This window comes from Mucor mucedo (assembly GCF_025094135.1).
Source record: "Mucor mucedo strain NRRL 3635 chromosome Unknown EV154scaffold_76, whole genome shotgun sequence".
NCBI lineage: Eukaryota > Fungi > Mucoromycota > Mucoromycetes > Mucorales > Mucoraceae > Mucor > Mucor mucedo.
Window position 1 is genome coordinate 19,774 of NW_026252360.1, and position 13,460 is coordinate 33,233.

General features: G+C 35.9%; 2 protein-coding genes across 2 annotated transcripts; both read left to right on the forward strand.

Moving 5' to 3' along the window:
• The first annotated feature begins 326 nt into the window (after positions 1-326).
• On the forward strand, positions 327-1,457 carry EV154DRAFT_515861 (Nicotianamine synthase). Its single transcript, XM_051602314.1, has one exon. It carries the CDS (start codon positions 502-504, stop codon positions 1,414-1,416), a length of 915 nt encoding a protein of 304 aa, XP_051455424.1. The 5' UTR covers positions 327-501; the 3' UTR covers positions 1,417-1,457.
• An 11,643-nt stretch (positions 1,458-13,100) lies between these two features.
• EV154DRAFT_424671 (uncharacterized protein) lies at positions 13,101-13,460 on the forward strand (the record flags this gene model as incomplete). Its single annotated transcript, XM_051596206.1, has 1 exon — positions 13,101-13,460. One exon carries the CDS (start codon positions 13,101-13,103, stop codon positions 13,458-13,460), a length of 360 nt encoding a protein of 119 aa, XP_051455425.1.

A 13,460-nucleotide genomic window follows, 5' to 3' on the forward strand; every position in this document is an offset into this window, starting at 1 on the left:
TACAACATGGCTTGTATCCCAGCATCTGCACTTTTTTTTTTTTTTTTTTTTTTGCTTTTTTTTTTTTATTTTAACCTTTTTTTTCATTATTATTATTATTATTTTATTTGGCTGTCGGTACAATTACCAAAATATGTTACAAGATTCACAAACAATTGAAATTTTTCAATGTTTATTTACACCGTGTATAATTAAAAGTGACACGAACCATCGTCTGATCAAAAATTTTTATTGTTTTTTCTTGTACCTTTAATTAAACATCCGTCGCATTTATTATGTACTCAGATTTTTTTTTTTTTTTTTTTTTTTTTTTGCAACCAAGTTAAAGCCATGGGTCCAAACCCGCATCTCTCTTGTGCTTCTCTTTCAAACATCAAAAACCCTTTTGGATTAAATCCATCTTGTTTTAATCACATTACTTTTTGTCTCTACTGACATAAACCCCCCTCTCTCTCTCTCTCCTCAGCATTTTTTTTTTATCTTTCTTTCTCTTATTAAAAAATGGTCCATAATCTCAATACTATTCCTGCTACAACTGACACCTTATGTCATCACCACACTCTTCAAAAATCTGTAAATACTTCTGTAGCCTCTACTCTGATTGATGAAATTACACATGTTCATTACCAACTAGGACAAATTGATTATCTCAAACCTAGTGAACATGTCAATGCCTTATTTACAAAACTGGTCACTATTAGTACATTTCAGTACGATGATACTACTGTATCTGATGTCTTAAACAATGCCAATATACGTGCTCTCATTCCTACTCTTCGTACAATGGCATCGCAAGGTGAATATTTCCTTGAATTGACCTGGGCAAATGATCTCGTCTATCAAGCAAAAGACTACAATCAAGAAGCCAAGCCTGATCTATCACGATTTGTTTACTATCAAAACTACGTTGATTTGGTCCAACTGGAATTACATGCACTTCATGGTGTAGGTGCTTGTTTAAACAACATTGTCTTTATTGGAAGCGGCCCTTTACCTCTCTCTCCCATCTTGATGTATCAGAGTTTACCCTCTTCCACCATTGTGCATAATATCGATAGAGATCAGGACTCCATTACCATCTCTAATAAGCTCCTGGAAAAATTAAATATCTCTCATGGCTTCCGTCAACATGTAATGGATGCGGTTGATTACTCTGGTTTCGCCACATCAGATGTGGTCATCTTGGGCGCTCTTGTAGGTGAGGATGCAACCGAAAAAATGAAATTTTTAAAATCCATCGGCAGTAAAATGAAGTCCGGTTCGTTTTTAATGGCTCGTAGCGCTCATTCTTTGCGTAAGTTATTATACCCTTCTTTAGAACCTTATCAAGTTAATACATGTGGTTTTGAAACTGTATTGGTTTTGCATCCATATAACGATGTTGTCAACTCGGTCTTAATTGCAAAGAAAATCTAAAAAATAAATAAATCCGTTACACAATCCAAGTGTTCAAATGCAGTTTTTTTTTTTTTTTTTTTTTTTTTTTTTTGTACATCGTTGCAATGGTTTTACATTTTATAACATTTTAAATCATGAGATCTTCTAGACTGATATCCGTTCTCTTATTAAGAAAAACTTTGGTTTCTTTAAAATCTTATTTTTTAATCTGATCAATCTAAAGTTGTAGCTAATTGCCGATATGATCTGTCGGATGATACTATTATATCTTGTAATTCTTTTTTATATATATAATCTTCAACACGGGTTCCCTTTTTTAACACTAAAATTATGTCATAAGATGCAACCGGGCTCCTTTTTTTTTTCCAAACGCACTATTTTGACGGTAGATTAAATTTAACTTGAGATTTGATGATCGGGATATGCTTGTACCACTAATGTATTAATATTTTTCAAAATAGAACTTGAAATCATCTTACATTCTTTTTTTTCTTGTAGAACAGGGAGCAGAATAAGTTACCTGGCTTTTTAATCATTTGTTCATCAATATAATTGCAGACAATATGCATAAATATTTTCTGCTTTTCGGGTCAAAGCCCAAAATATCAGGCAGGATGATATACATTTGATGCTATCAATTATATCGGCGTTATTTCACTCTTCATTGTATAGATATTAACTAATTTGTAACAAAACTAAAATGAACCAATAACCCAAATTGTTTAATAAAGTAAGCAATTGATTTTAATTCCTCTGGTGAAAAAAAAACTTACAAAAGTTTCCAAGTCGGGGTGGATGATATGTACACTATCAGGTTGTGTTCTTGCTAGTAACTATCTTGACATTTTGAGAATACTACGCTCATTCCCATTATATCTTGACATAACACTTTTAATGGAGCGCTGATAAAAGAATCTTTAAAGAAACAGTAAAAATATCAAATCCAATGGGAATTAAGGTATCTGACAAAATTTCGATAGAAAACAAAATTACTCTGGATTATTATTATATTTAATAATAAAAGTACAACTTTTTTTAAGTCTTTAATTGCTGTACGTAGGCACACGTTTAACTGTAATGTAGCTAATTTCAGTTCTGCTTCAAAATAGGCTACTCCTTCCAAGTAAGAAAATAAAACCAGCATGGCCTGTTTAGATACGCACAAGGCAATATTAAGAGTCCAAAGCCAAGTATGAGCGATTCCGCAAGAGACCAAAAAAATTAAAGGAGCGTTCCATTAGAATCAAAATTTCTTTAAGGAACATTTTGGAACCGGAAGACTTACAGCACTCTTATCATTTGGTTAACATTTCCCGTTGTTTTTTTTTTAGTTACGCATGCGTTTGCCTTCAAAACGTACAGTACATAATCGACAGATAAAACATATGTATTGTAATTTTGTGTTAGAATAATTTTTTATTTTGTGGAAGACTTTTGTTGTCTTAATCTTCGGATAGTGAGACAGAAATATAAAAGGGATTAGTATTAATGTAAATACAATTCGTCTGTATAGGGTCTCTCAGTCTACCAAATCGGCATCAAATAGGAATTTTAAACGAGTGCACAAGAATATAAGCGCCCATTGCATTGAACGTATTTTATAATCGCGTTTTAATGATATAATAAGTCTGTTCTCTTTTTATTTGACATGTGATTTACTTACAGGTGCGAACAAAAATCTTCATTATATAATAGATGCACTGTAAAATCTTTTTAGAGACATACTGTATGAATTTATACATCTCAAATCGGAAAAAAAAGGAAAAAAAGGAAAAGGTAAAGAACTTTAGTAAAGATATGCAAAAAAAGAAAAGGAAAAAAAATGGGTTTGATGAAACATTGATAAAAGAAGTCACTAGAAATTAATATCGTGGTAAAACACCTTTAATATAACTGCAAAAACTACATATAATAATGGCTACAGCCAATAACAAACATATACAATTGAATAATAAAGCATACAACCAATAAAATATATACTATTATGTAAATACGAATTTATGAAGTATTGAAATACATAACACAAGAAAGGTGATCAGTCTTTATTTATAATTTTTGGAAACTTGTACTACAGCAACTAACCATTTTTTTAATAGCACAGAATATCTCATGTGCTCATTAAATATACGTTATTAGACCTTGAAAGCTATGAATGTAAAAAAAAAATTCGGAAAAGAAATCCAGAACATCGAATCTTGGTATTTAAACGATAATGGAGGAAAAGAGATGTATTATCTTAACACTGAATTAGAAAGTCTAGTGCACGTCATTTGTATCCAGGTAAGAGCATTCCCAACCGTGGATTATTTTTTTAATTAAATCTGGCTCAATTTTCAAGGTTTAGATGTGCATAATTTTTTTACACCCAACCGTGGATTAAAAAAAAAGGATTATTTTTAGTAAATCCGACATAAACGTTTAATTAACCGAAAAATGATTGTATTTTATTATTTTCTGTAACTTGTCTGATTTTTTTTACATTTATCTTATTTAATACAAACTTATTATTTAAAATGTACAACTGCTCAGAATATTTAGAAGACGAATTACTGAATGCTATGATGGAAGACGTTTTGTTCGAAGAGTTGAATACAGTCGAAGTAGAAGATGAAGGACAACCCCAGAAAGGATCCGTTATGGGACGCACTTATATCGAACAGGGACTAGTGTTCGAACTTTTTGAGCTTGCACCGATCTTGCGCCAGTTCGAACGAAGCTCGAACCGAGTTTTTGTACTCGAGCTTGCGCCACTTTTTTTGGGTTCGAGCGAGCTTCGATCGATGCTCGCTCGAAACTCGCTCGGCTAAAATGTCGATAGTAGTCACTTTAAAGTTAAGGTCCTTGTAATACTTAAGGTTTAAGGACCGAAAGACAAGATGCAAAAAGGTGCCACTTTGAAGGTGCCTCTTCAAAGGTGCCTCCTCAACAATTCTAAACCTATCATTCTTATATTACTTAGCCATTAACTTAAATTATCTTAACTATATAAACTATCATAAATTCTATCAATAAAACATTATTCTATTTCTACTTTATATTTCATTGTGATTATATAAGATAAATATTCTTATCCAATCATATTTATCTTCTGACATATAATCCTCATCTATCCGGGTCGCACTATTACAGTCCTTGAAAGACTACAGATGGCATTTCCCCTTGATTTTAATCTTTTCTTCCCTTTACCATTTTTTTTTATTTATGCTCTTATAATTCCAATTAAAATACTTTGGACTTTTATTTAATTGAACAACTAACAAACACATTTACCATAGAAAATGATACAGTGATGCACACTATACCCAACTAAGCCAAATTCTTACAGCAACCATAGTAACATGACGTAGTAGAATTAATTTAAACTTTCATGTTCACAAATCCAAATGTATTATAATTATAGATGCAGTAATAGTTTCACCAAGGCTATAATGTTTCGCCCGATTCGTCCATTTGGACGAATTTTTAGTAAGTGTTTACCCATTTACTCAAAAAAAACGAATTGGGTAAATTTACCCATTTACTCGTTTGGACGAATTTTTTAGTAAGTGTTTACCCATTTACCCAAAAAAAGTGAATTGGGTAAATTTACCCATTTACTCGTTTAGACGAATTTATAGTAAGCGTTAACCCATTTACCCAAAAAAAAAAAAAAAAAAAAAAAAAACCGGATTAAATGCATAATTAAGGGGGTGTATATTTTAAAATCAGCTCTCCCTTTCAGCCTTCAGCGAAATAAAAAACTTTCGTTTATACATATTGAATCATTTAATACATTCATTCGTTTGAAAAAATTGGTTTGCAGTTTTAAAAGTTGATTATATATTTTATTTAAAAGAATGAAAGTAAGATTTATTTATATTTTGATACTTGAGGGACAAATTGCTATGTAGAAGGATTACTACTTAAATGAGCTAAAAAGTAAACGGTACATGGCATAACATGAAGTCATTGATTATTCTGTGTAGGAAGCAACGTATAATCTAAAAACAAGGGAGATAACCAAAGTTTTCTAAATGAATATTAGGTTAGTTTATGATAAGAAGACTCAAAATTGATACGTACTAATTCCTTTTCTAAACAGAGTAGCCGCCACAACGGTAAAAGCAGGAAGCGTAAGTCTGAAGAGATAATTAGAGAAAGAAAAGCCATAAACAAAAAACACTTACTTATAGCACTGGCGTAGTACACTGCAAGCACGGCCTTTATACACCTGTCTATGCTGATTTTAAAGAGAGATAAGTAAGGGGAGGGACTTCAGAGATGGAATGGTGAGTTTACCAGAGTGTAATTGCAAAAGAAGTAAGCCCAGACGTTTATTCAGTTACATGGTTACGAGAAACAAGAACGAATAAAAGTAAATTTTTTTTAAAAAAAAAACTGATTTATTGAGGTAAAAAGATAAAAAATAGATATTAAAAAAGAAAAAAGGAAAAAGAAAAAGAAAAGGAAAAAAAAAAGACTCCGTTTATATGTACTTTTTAGAGGTTGGTGTTACGACGGAGAGATGACTGGAGGCAGATAATTTTTTTTGTATACGCGGCTTCTTGACAACAGGACATTAGGACAGATACTCGTCTGCTTCAGGTAAATGGAATGAATGAGCAATTTTAAGGTTTGGATCTCAATTTTTATTCACCCAATCTGGGTAAGTATCCGCCCATAGACGAATGCTCGTCTGCTGCAGGAAAGTGGAACGGATGAAGTGATTTTTATTTACTCAATGTGAGTAAGTATTCGCCCATAGACGAATGCTCGTCTGCTGCAGGTAAATGGAACGAATAAAGTAATTTTTATTTACCCAACGTGAGTAAGTACTCGCCCATAGACGAATACTCGTCTGCTGCAGGTAAATGGAACGAATAAAAAAGCTTAAATTTTTGTGCAACGTTTATATTTTACTCAAAATGAACGAACAGTTACCCCTGGACGAATATTTGCCCTTTTTGAGTAAATGAAGTAATTTTATTTTTTGTGTACCATTGTTTATTTACCCAAAATGAACGGATACTCGCTCACGGACGACTATCCGCTCAGATTTGAACGGATGCTTACCCCCAGACGACTATTCGTCCATTCGTCCGCATTTACTCTGTTTAAGTAAGTTTTTTTAGCCTAGGTGTTTGATTTAATTATCCGAATTTGGTGTTAAGGCTGGTGAAAAAAAAGTTTTCTTTTTCTTTTTCCAACTTCTATTTCAATAAATAACAATTTTATTATCATACTTTTCTGTAATTAACATCACTTTGACGTGCACTTTGTGTAATAAAAAGGGCGGGCGAGTTCGAGCTATCGTATGCGCAACCGAGCCGAGCTTAAGAAACTTCGAGCGAGCTCGAGCTGCAAAAAAACGCATCCGAGCGAGCTTCGACTGGAACACGATCGAAGCTCGCTCGAGAGTTTCCATCTTTATTCCGAACACTAATACAAAGTTCTAACAGTATTTTCTTTTGTTACCTTAATTTACATTTTATCTCCATCCCAAACAATATATTCTGATAATATTGTTATAGATAAAATGGCAATGAAGTTGGCTATAGAATAAGGTATATAAAATGATACATATGAAATATGTTAATCGCCTATTAATAATTTTGATTATAGGATTATCACTGTTCTATTTATGATACTCCACTACCAAACAATGGGCTACACCGTATTAGAATTTGGTCTTTATTTTTTTCTAATAGCTCTCATAATATATTCTTTTAATAAAATACATCGTAATATCTTTTATTATCAATACAAATTGTCTTCACACAAATAAATAAATTACTTTTTTTTATAAACATGACTATTAAATATAACTGTCCAACAGTGCAACGGTGTATTAATTTTTGCAATAGCAATGAGTGTTTAAAGATTCCGGAAAATATAGGATATAACCCTGAACAATTCCGTAAAATCCGTCAAATGCACGGCCAATAACGGAAATAAATTGACCCTTTCAGTCAAGGATACGGTGAAAATAATGAAATAATGGCAGTATCCGTCACGGATATGGTGAAAATAATAAAATAATGGCAGTATCCGTCACGGATATGGTGAAAAATTAAAAAAAATTGGCCGTATCCGTCACGGCCACGGTGAAAAATGGGAAAATTGGCTGTATCCGTGACGGTGACGGTGTGAACTGGAATTGAAAAAAAAAAAAAAAAAAAAAAAAAAAGAGAGAGACTGACATAAAAACATGACATCATCACGCTCGACTATATAAACTTGTAATATCATAATATTTGGAAGACTCATCTGTTTCTCTTCAATTTTTTTATTGTGATATTACAGGTAAAACATCATCTTGCCCACTGATTCCATTTTTTTATACATATTTTTTTTACTAAATAAACATCTGTTTCTCTTCAATTTTTTTATTGTGATATTACAGGTCAATTGAATTACAAAAACTCTCAATTATTTTAATCCCGCAACATTTGGTTGCGACAAAAGTGGAAAACCTTCAACAATTATTAAGCAGAAAAGAGATCGAACACCCTCTTGACTGCCAGTATCAACTAGTAAAGTGACAAAAAAAAAGAATTAGTAGAGCAACTCGAAGAACTACATATCTCAACCGTAGACTCTGAAAGCTCCTCTACACCATTACTTGATCGGCCACAAGAATCAGCCAATACAAATTTAAACAACGGACAAGAATTCAGCAAAATGTCCTATCCATCGAAGCTTCCAAAGTTCAAAAGAGGCGATAATATCGACGTTTTCATCACTATTTTTGAAACAACTGCAGAATCAAATGGATGGCGCACCGACAAACAAAAGATTCAACAATTGCATAACTGTTTCAAAGGTAGACTCTTGGAGTGGGTGGTAAACAAGAAGTTCGAAGAATGGGAACAATTTAAACAACAAATAAAGGAGAAGTTGGATATCCCCATCAGAGATGATTTGTATTACCTGAATAAATTACTCACCACCAAGCGCAAAAACTTCAGAACTGTTTCAAAATTTATTAACAAGTTTGATGATTTGAAGAACTGCCGAGATAATAATAGCAAAAACACAAACATAACCGATGGCGAAACCAGAAATGAGGCGTTTTATGTGTCATTGTTTATCAAACACAGATCACCTGCAGGAATGAGAAGACACCTGAAGGACAAGAACCCTGTAACTCTATCACAAGCGTACAGACTAGCCAAGGAATATGAGAATAATGACTCTTCAGATGAGTCTACTGCCTCCACGGACGACGAGTCTGATTGCAATGATAGCTCGGACGATGAAGAAGATATTAGAGCACCCAAGACGTCAAGAAAATCAAAGTCTAAGAATCTCAAATCTAGACCGATCGATGCGTTTTAAACTGCTTTGATCAATGTGCTTGAATCAAATAATCAGCAGTTGTTACTCTTACAACAACAACAGCAACAGTTTCAACAAGGCCAGTTTCAACAAGGCAATGCTTCTTTTGCTCCAAGACGACAACGCCTTTGCTATAATTGTGGTGATGACCAGCATCTTGATCGTGATTGTAACAAGCCGTGTAAATATTGCAACAGTCTAGAACACAAGCGCTATTTTTGCCCCAACAAACCACCTCGAATCGCTGGTCCGCAGAACACTTCTTCCGGTGTTAATGCTGCCAATACTCAAGCCATTCTTTGCATTGAGGTACCCGACTCCTTATGCGCAAAACCTGTCAGTGCGGTCTTAGTCATGAAGCGAGAATTGGAAGGTGCCAACGAAAACACTAGTGATAAGAGAGTAAGAATAGATGAGTCTATTCAACACGACGGTGCAAACATGCAAGCAGTTGATAAGCAAAATATTAATGCAGAGGTGCTTGAGGCTACCGATGAAACAGACTTCGTAGGTCTCGACGTGGTACAAGATCATTGCCATAAGCCAACCAACGAGGGTGAAAGTGGGCTGCAAGGGAAAACAAATACGGCTGCAATCGTGCACTCCCTACGTAAAGAGAAGGTGTTTCATTTGTCATATGACGAACTCATCACGTTGTCTAGCAAGGCTCATACTGAGTTTAGGAGACCTGTTCCCACTATTACGCAGGAAAGAGGTGTAACTGACTTGCTACTCAATTTAATTGATGGTACCAGTGGTAACAAGGTGGTACTCCCCCAAGGTAATCAAGCGCCTAGAGTCAAGGGAAAGCTGAATGGTACCTACTCTGATGTCATATTGGATACTGCATGTACTCCATGTATAATCAACATCCATGTGGTCCGTCGATTAGAGTTGGAAGCCAAGTTAGTCAAGCCCATTTCAGTTGAACGTATGATGGTAGGCGATGGTCGAAAGATTGGTGTCATGGGAGTGATTGAAGACTTAAGCGTTGAAATTATCCCAGGCTATGTACTACAAACACCGGCGTTATGTTTTGATCTTCCAGAAAAATCTTATGATTTCCTTCTTGGTAGAGTTGGTATGGCCCAGCTTGGTATCGGAACCGATTTGGCTTCTTCGTATTGGTACTTGCGTGATGGAAGTCAGTTCTTTGACTTAGATGTGCGATACGACGACCCACATTCCCCAACTACTCAAGAATGCTTCTTGGTTACTATTCAAAGGGACACTGCGTTAGTAGAGCAATCACGAATTGAATTACCAGACAAATTGGGTAAACTCAAGGAACAAATTGCTACCAACGTGCTGCTGAATGAAGATCAGAAGTTACAAGTACTGGATCTTTTGGAGATGAAGCAAGAAGCCTTTGGAAATAGTTATGAAGACCTCACTCAAACCAATTTAGTCAAGCTACACATCGACACTGGGGATGCGAAGCCAATTTTCAAGAAGCCTCTCTCTTCCATGTCCTTCTCGGAGTTAGATGAATTGAAAAAGGATATTGATGAAATGGTTAAAAGTGGCATATTGACACCCGCTATGCACTCGAAGGCTGATTCTGATAATAACGGTTGGGCCTTCCAGGTCATGTATGTACCGAAGAAAGGTGGTACAAAGAGATTAGTTACGTTTAGTGTTCGAACTTTTCGAGCTTGCACCGATCTTGCGCCAGTTCGAACGAAGCTCGAACCGAGTTTTTGTACTCGAGCTTGCGCCACTTTTTTTGGGTTCGAGCGAGCTTCGATCGATGCTCGCTCGGCTAAAATGTCGATAGTAGTCACTTTAAAGTTAAGGTCCTTGAAAGACTACAGATGGCATTTCCCCTTGATTTTAATCTTTTCTTCCCTTTACCATTTTTATTTATTTATGCTCTAATAATTCCAATTAAAATGCTTTGGACTTTTATTTAATTGTACAACCAACAAACACATTTACCATAGAAAATGAAACAGTGTTGCACACTATACCCAACTAAGCCAATTTTTTACAGCAACCATAGTAACATGACGTAGAAGAATTAATTTAAACTTTCATGTTCACAAATCCAAATGTATTATAATTATAGATGCAGTAATAGTTTGATTTAATTATCCGAATTTGGTGTTAAGGCTGGTGAAAAAAAAAACTTTTCTTTTTCTTTTTCCAACTTCTTTTTCAATAAATAACAATTTTATTATCATACTTTTCTGTAATTAACATCACTTTGACGTGCACTTTTTGTAATAAAAAGGGCGGGCGAGTTCGAGCTATCGTATGCGCAACCGAGCCGAGCTTAAGAAACTTCGAGCGAGCTCGAGCTGCAAAAAAACGCATCCGAGCGAGCTTCGACTGGAACACGATCGAAGTCGCTCGAGAGTTTCGATCTTTCTTCCGAACACTAGTTACGTTATTTCAAGACCTCAATAAAATAACCACTAATGATCCATGGCCGCTCCCGATCATCACTCATCTCATTGAAAGCTTCCGCAATGCAACCTGGCTTAGTTCCACTGATCTTCTTAAGGGATTCCATCAAATCGCAGTCGACGAAGAATCAATACCTAAGCTCACAATCACCACGCCCTTTGGTAATTATTCGTATACCTGCATGCCTTTTGGAATAAAGAATGGTCCTGCTACGTTTGCGCGTGCGATTCATTTGGCGTTGGCCGCGTTTATCCCCGAATTTTGTCAAGTATATATCGATGATTGTACCATCTATAGTAAATCTTTCGAGGAACACTTAGTTCACCTTGGCAAAATTTTTGATCGCCTGATTGAAGTTAAGATGAAGATGAACCCTGACAAATGCACGTTGTTTACAGATAGAGTCGAATTTCTGGGCTTTGACGTATCAACTGCTGGTATTCTCCCATTGAAGAAGAAGATTGATCAAATCTGTTCGATGAGACGGCCTCAAAACAAGACGGATATTCGAGCATTTGTGAACATGGCGGGTTTCTATCGTAGACATGTCCATGCATTTAGTCAATATATCATCCACATGACCAACCTGTTGAAAAAAAAATATTCCCTTTCAATGGACTCAAGCTCATGAACGAGAATTTGTCATGCTAAAGGAAGCCTTGGAGAAGGTACCGCTGCTTAACTTTCCCAATCCTGACCTCCCATATCGGGTGTACTGTGATGCGTGTGATACGGGTATTGGTGCTGCACTGGTTCAAGTCGATAAAACTGGTAAAGAACTCCCGGTTTGTTTCATCTCAAGAAAGGTGTCAGTCACTGAATATAATTGGTCTACTGTGGACAAGGAACTATTATCGGTCACTTATGCTTTGTATAAACTGCGTCGATATTTGTTGGATCGTCATTTCGAGGTCTTAACTGATAATATGGCCGTAAAATACCTCTTTACCGAAAAGGAGCCAAATACGCGTTTGCAAAGGTGGTGCCTGGCTCTACAAGAATTTGACTTCACTATCAAGCATGTTGAGGGCAAGAAAAATATGGTCGCTGACTTCCTAAACCGTTATCCTGCTAATGCTGAAGACATTGAAGGTGAAGTTATGCTCGAGGAACTATACAACATGGTCCTGACTGTTAGCTCCCCAATCGATTATGAACCCGAGTTAGTCGAATTGTATAACTATTTACAAGACCGGCACTTGGAGGTGAAGTCCCACATGATGATTAAGGCTCAAAAACACCAAATACATGGTGATCACTTATACCGTAAAATATCTAATGATGGACGTTTCGTAAAGGTGCCATTCATTTCTGAAAGACAAGGAGTCCTACAAGAGGTTCATCGAGGACATGGTAATTTTGATATCCATAGTACGCGGGCTTTGCTGTATCGTTCGTACTGGTGGCCTACAGCTTATAATGACATCAAAAATTTCATCTCTTCTTGTCATGAGTGTCAAATTCATGCCGTAGCTCCTATGAAGTCAAGCAGCCACATGGGTAGATCGACCAATTTTCTGAATATCTTTGAACAATGGAGTATTGACTTTGTGGGCCCTCTCCCCATTTCTGATTCGGGAAACAAGTATATATTGGTATGCATGGAGATGTTCACGCGATTCCCACTGGCCATGGCTTGTAAACGTGCTGACGCTGAAACTGCAGCCGTTTTCTTATACGAATACGTTTTCTGTACCTTCGGCCCTGTCACTAAAATTTTAAGTGATAATGGTTCCCATTTCCGTGCCAGTGTGGTCAATAATTTGCTCAAGTTGGTCCATAGTAAGCATGTGCTCACTACCCCTTATTACCCGCAAACCAATGGGATGGTTGAGAAATTCAATGGGACTCTGGTCACCTCACTTAGAAAATTAGCGTATCAAAAACCCACTACCTGGGACACGTATATCCCAACGGTTCTGTATGCTTATCGGGTCCGTCTGCACGAAACCATCAAAATATCTCCATATGAAATGATGTTCGGTGTTACTCCCCTGCCTCCAAACGAGGATCCGTTATTAAATTTTGGAAGAGCTCTGGGTTTCGAAAGATTGATCAAGATGCCCTTCTTACATGCTGAAGCTGTCCGAGTCTCGAAACAGGTGAATCCTCCTGCTCCTACTATTGATTTCTTACCCGGGACCTTCGTGTTGAAAAGGGCGATGAACAAGGTTAACAAGATGTGTAGTAACTGGGAAGATGTAGTTTATCGGGTCGTAACTTCTTTCAGTAATAATACTTATGTGTTGGTAAATGCTCAAACTGGTGCATTGTTGAAGAATCGAGTCAATGGAATCCATCTGAAGAAGTATTTTCTTAGTGAAGAAAATGTATAG

Coding starts and splice junctions, on each gene's coding strand:
- EV154DRAFT_515861 (XM_051602314.1), top strand. CDS start 502: ATGGTCCATAATCTCAATACTATTCCTGCTACAACTGACACCTTATGT.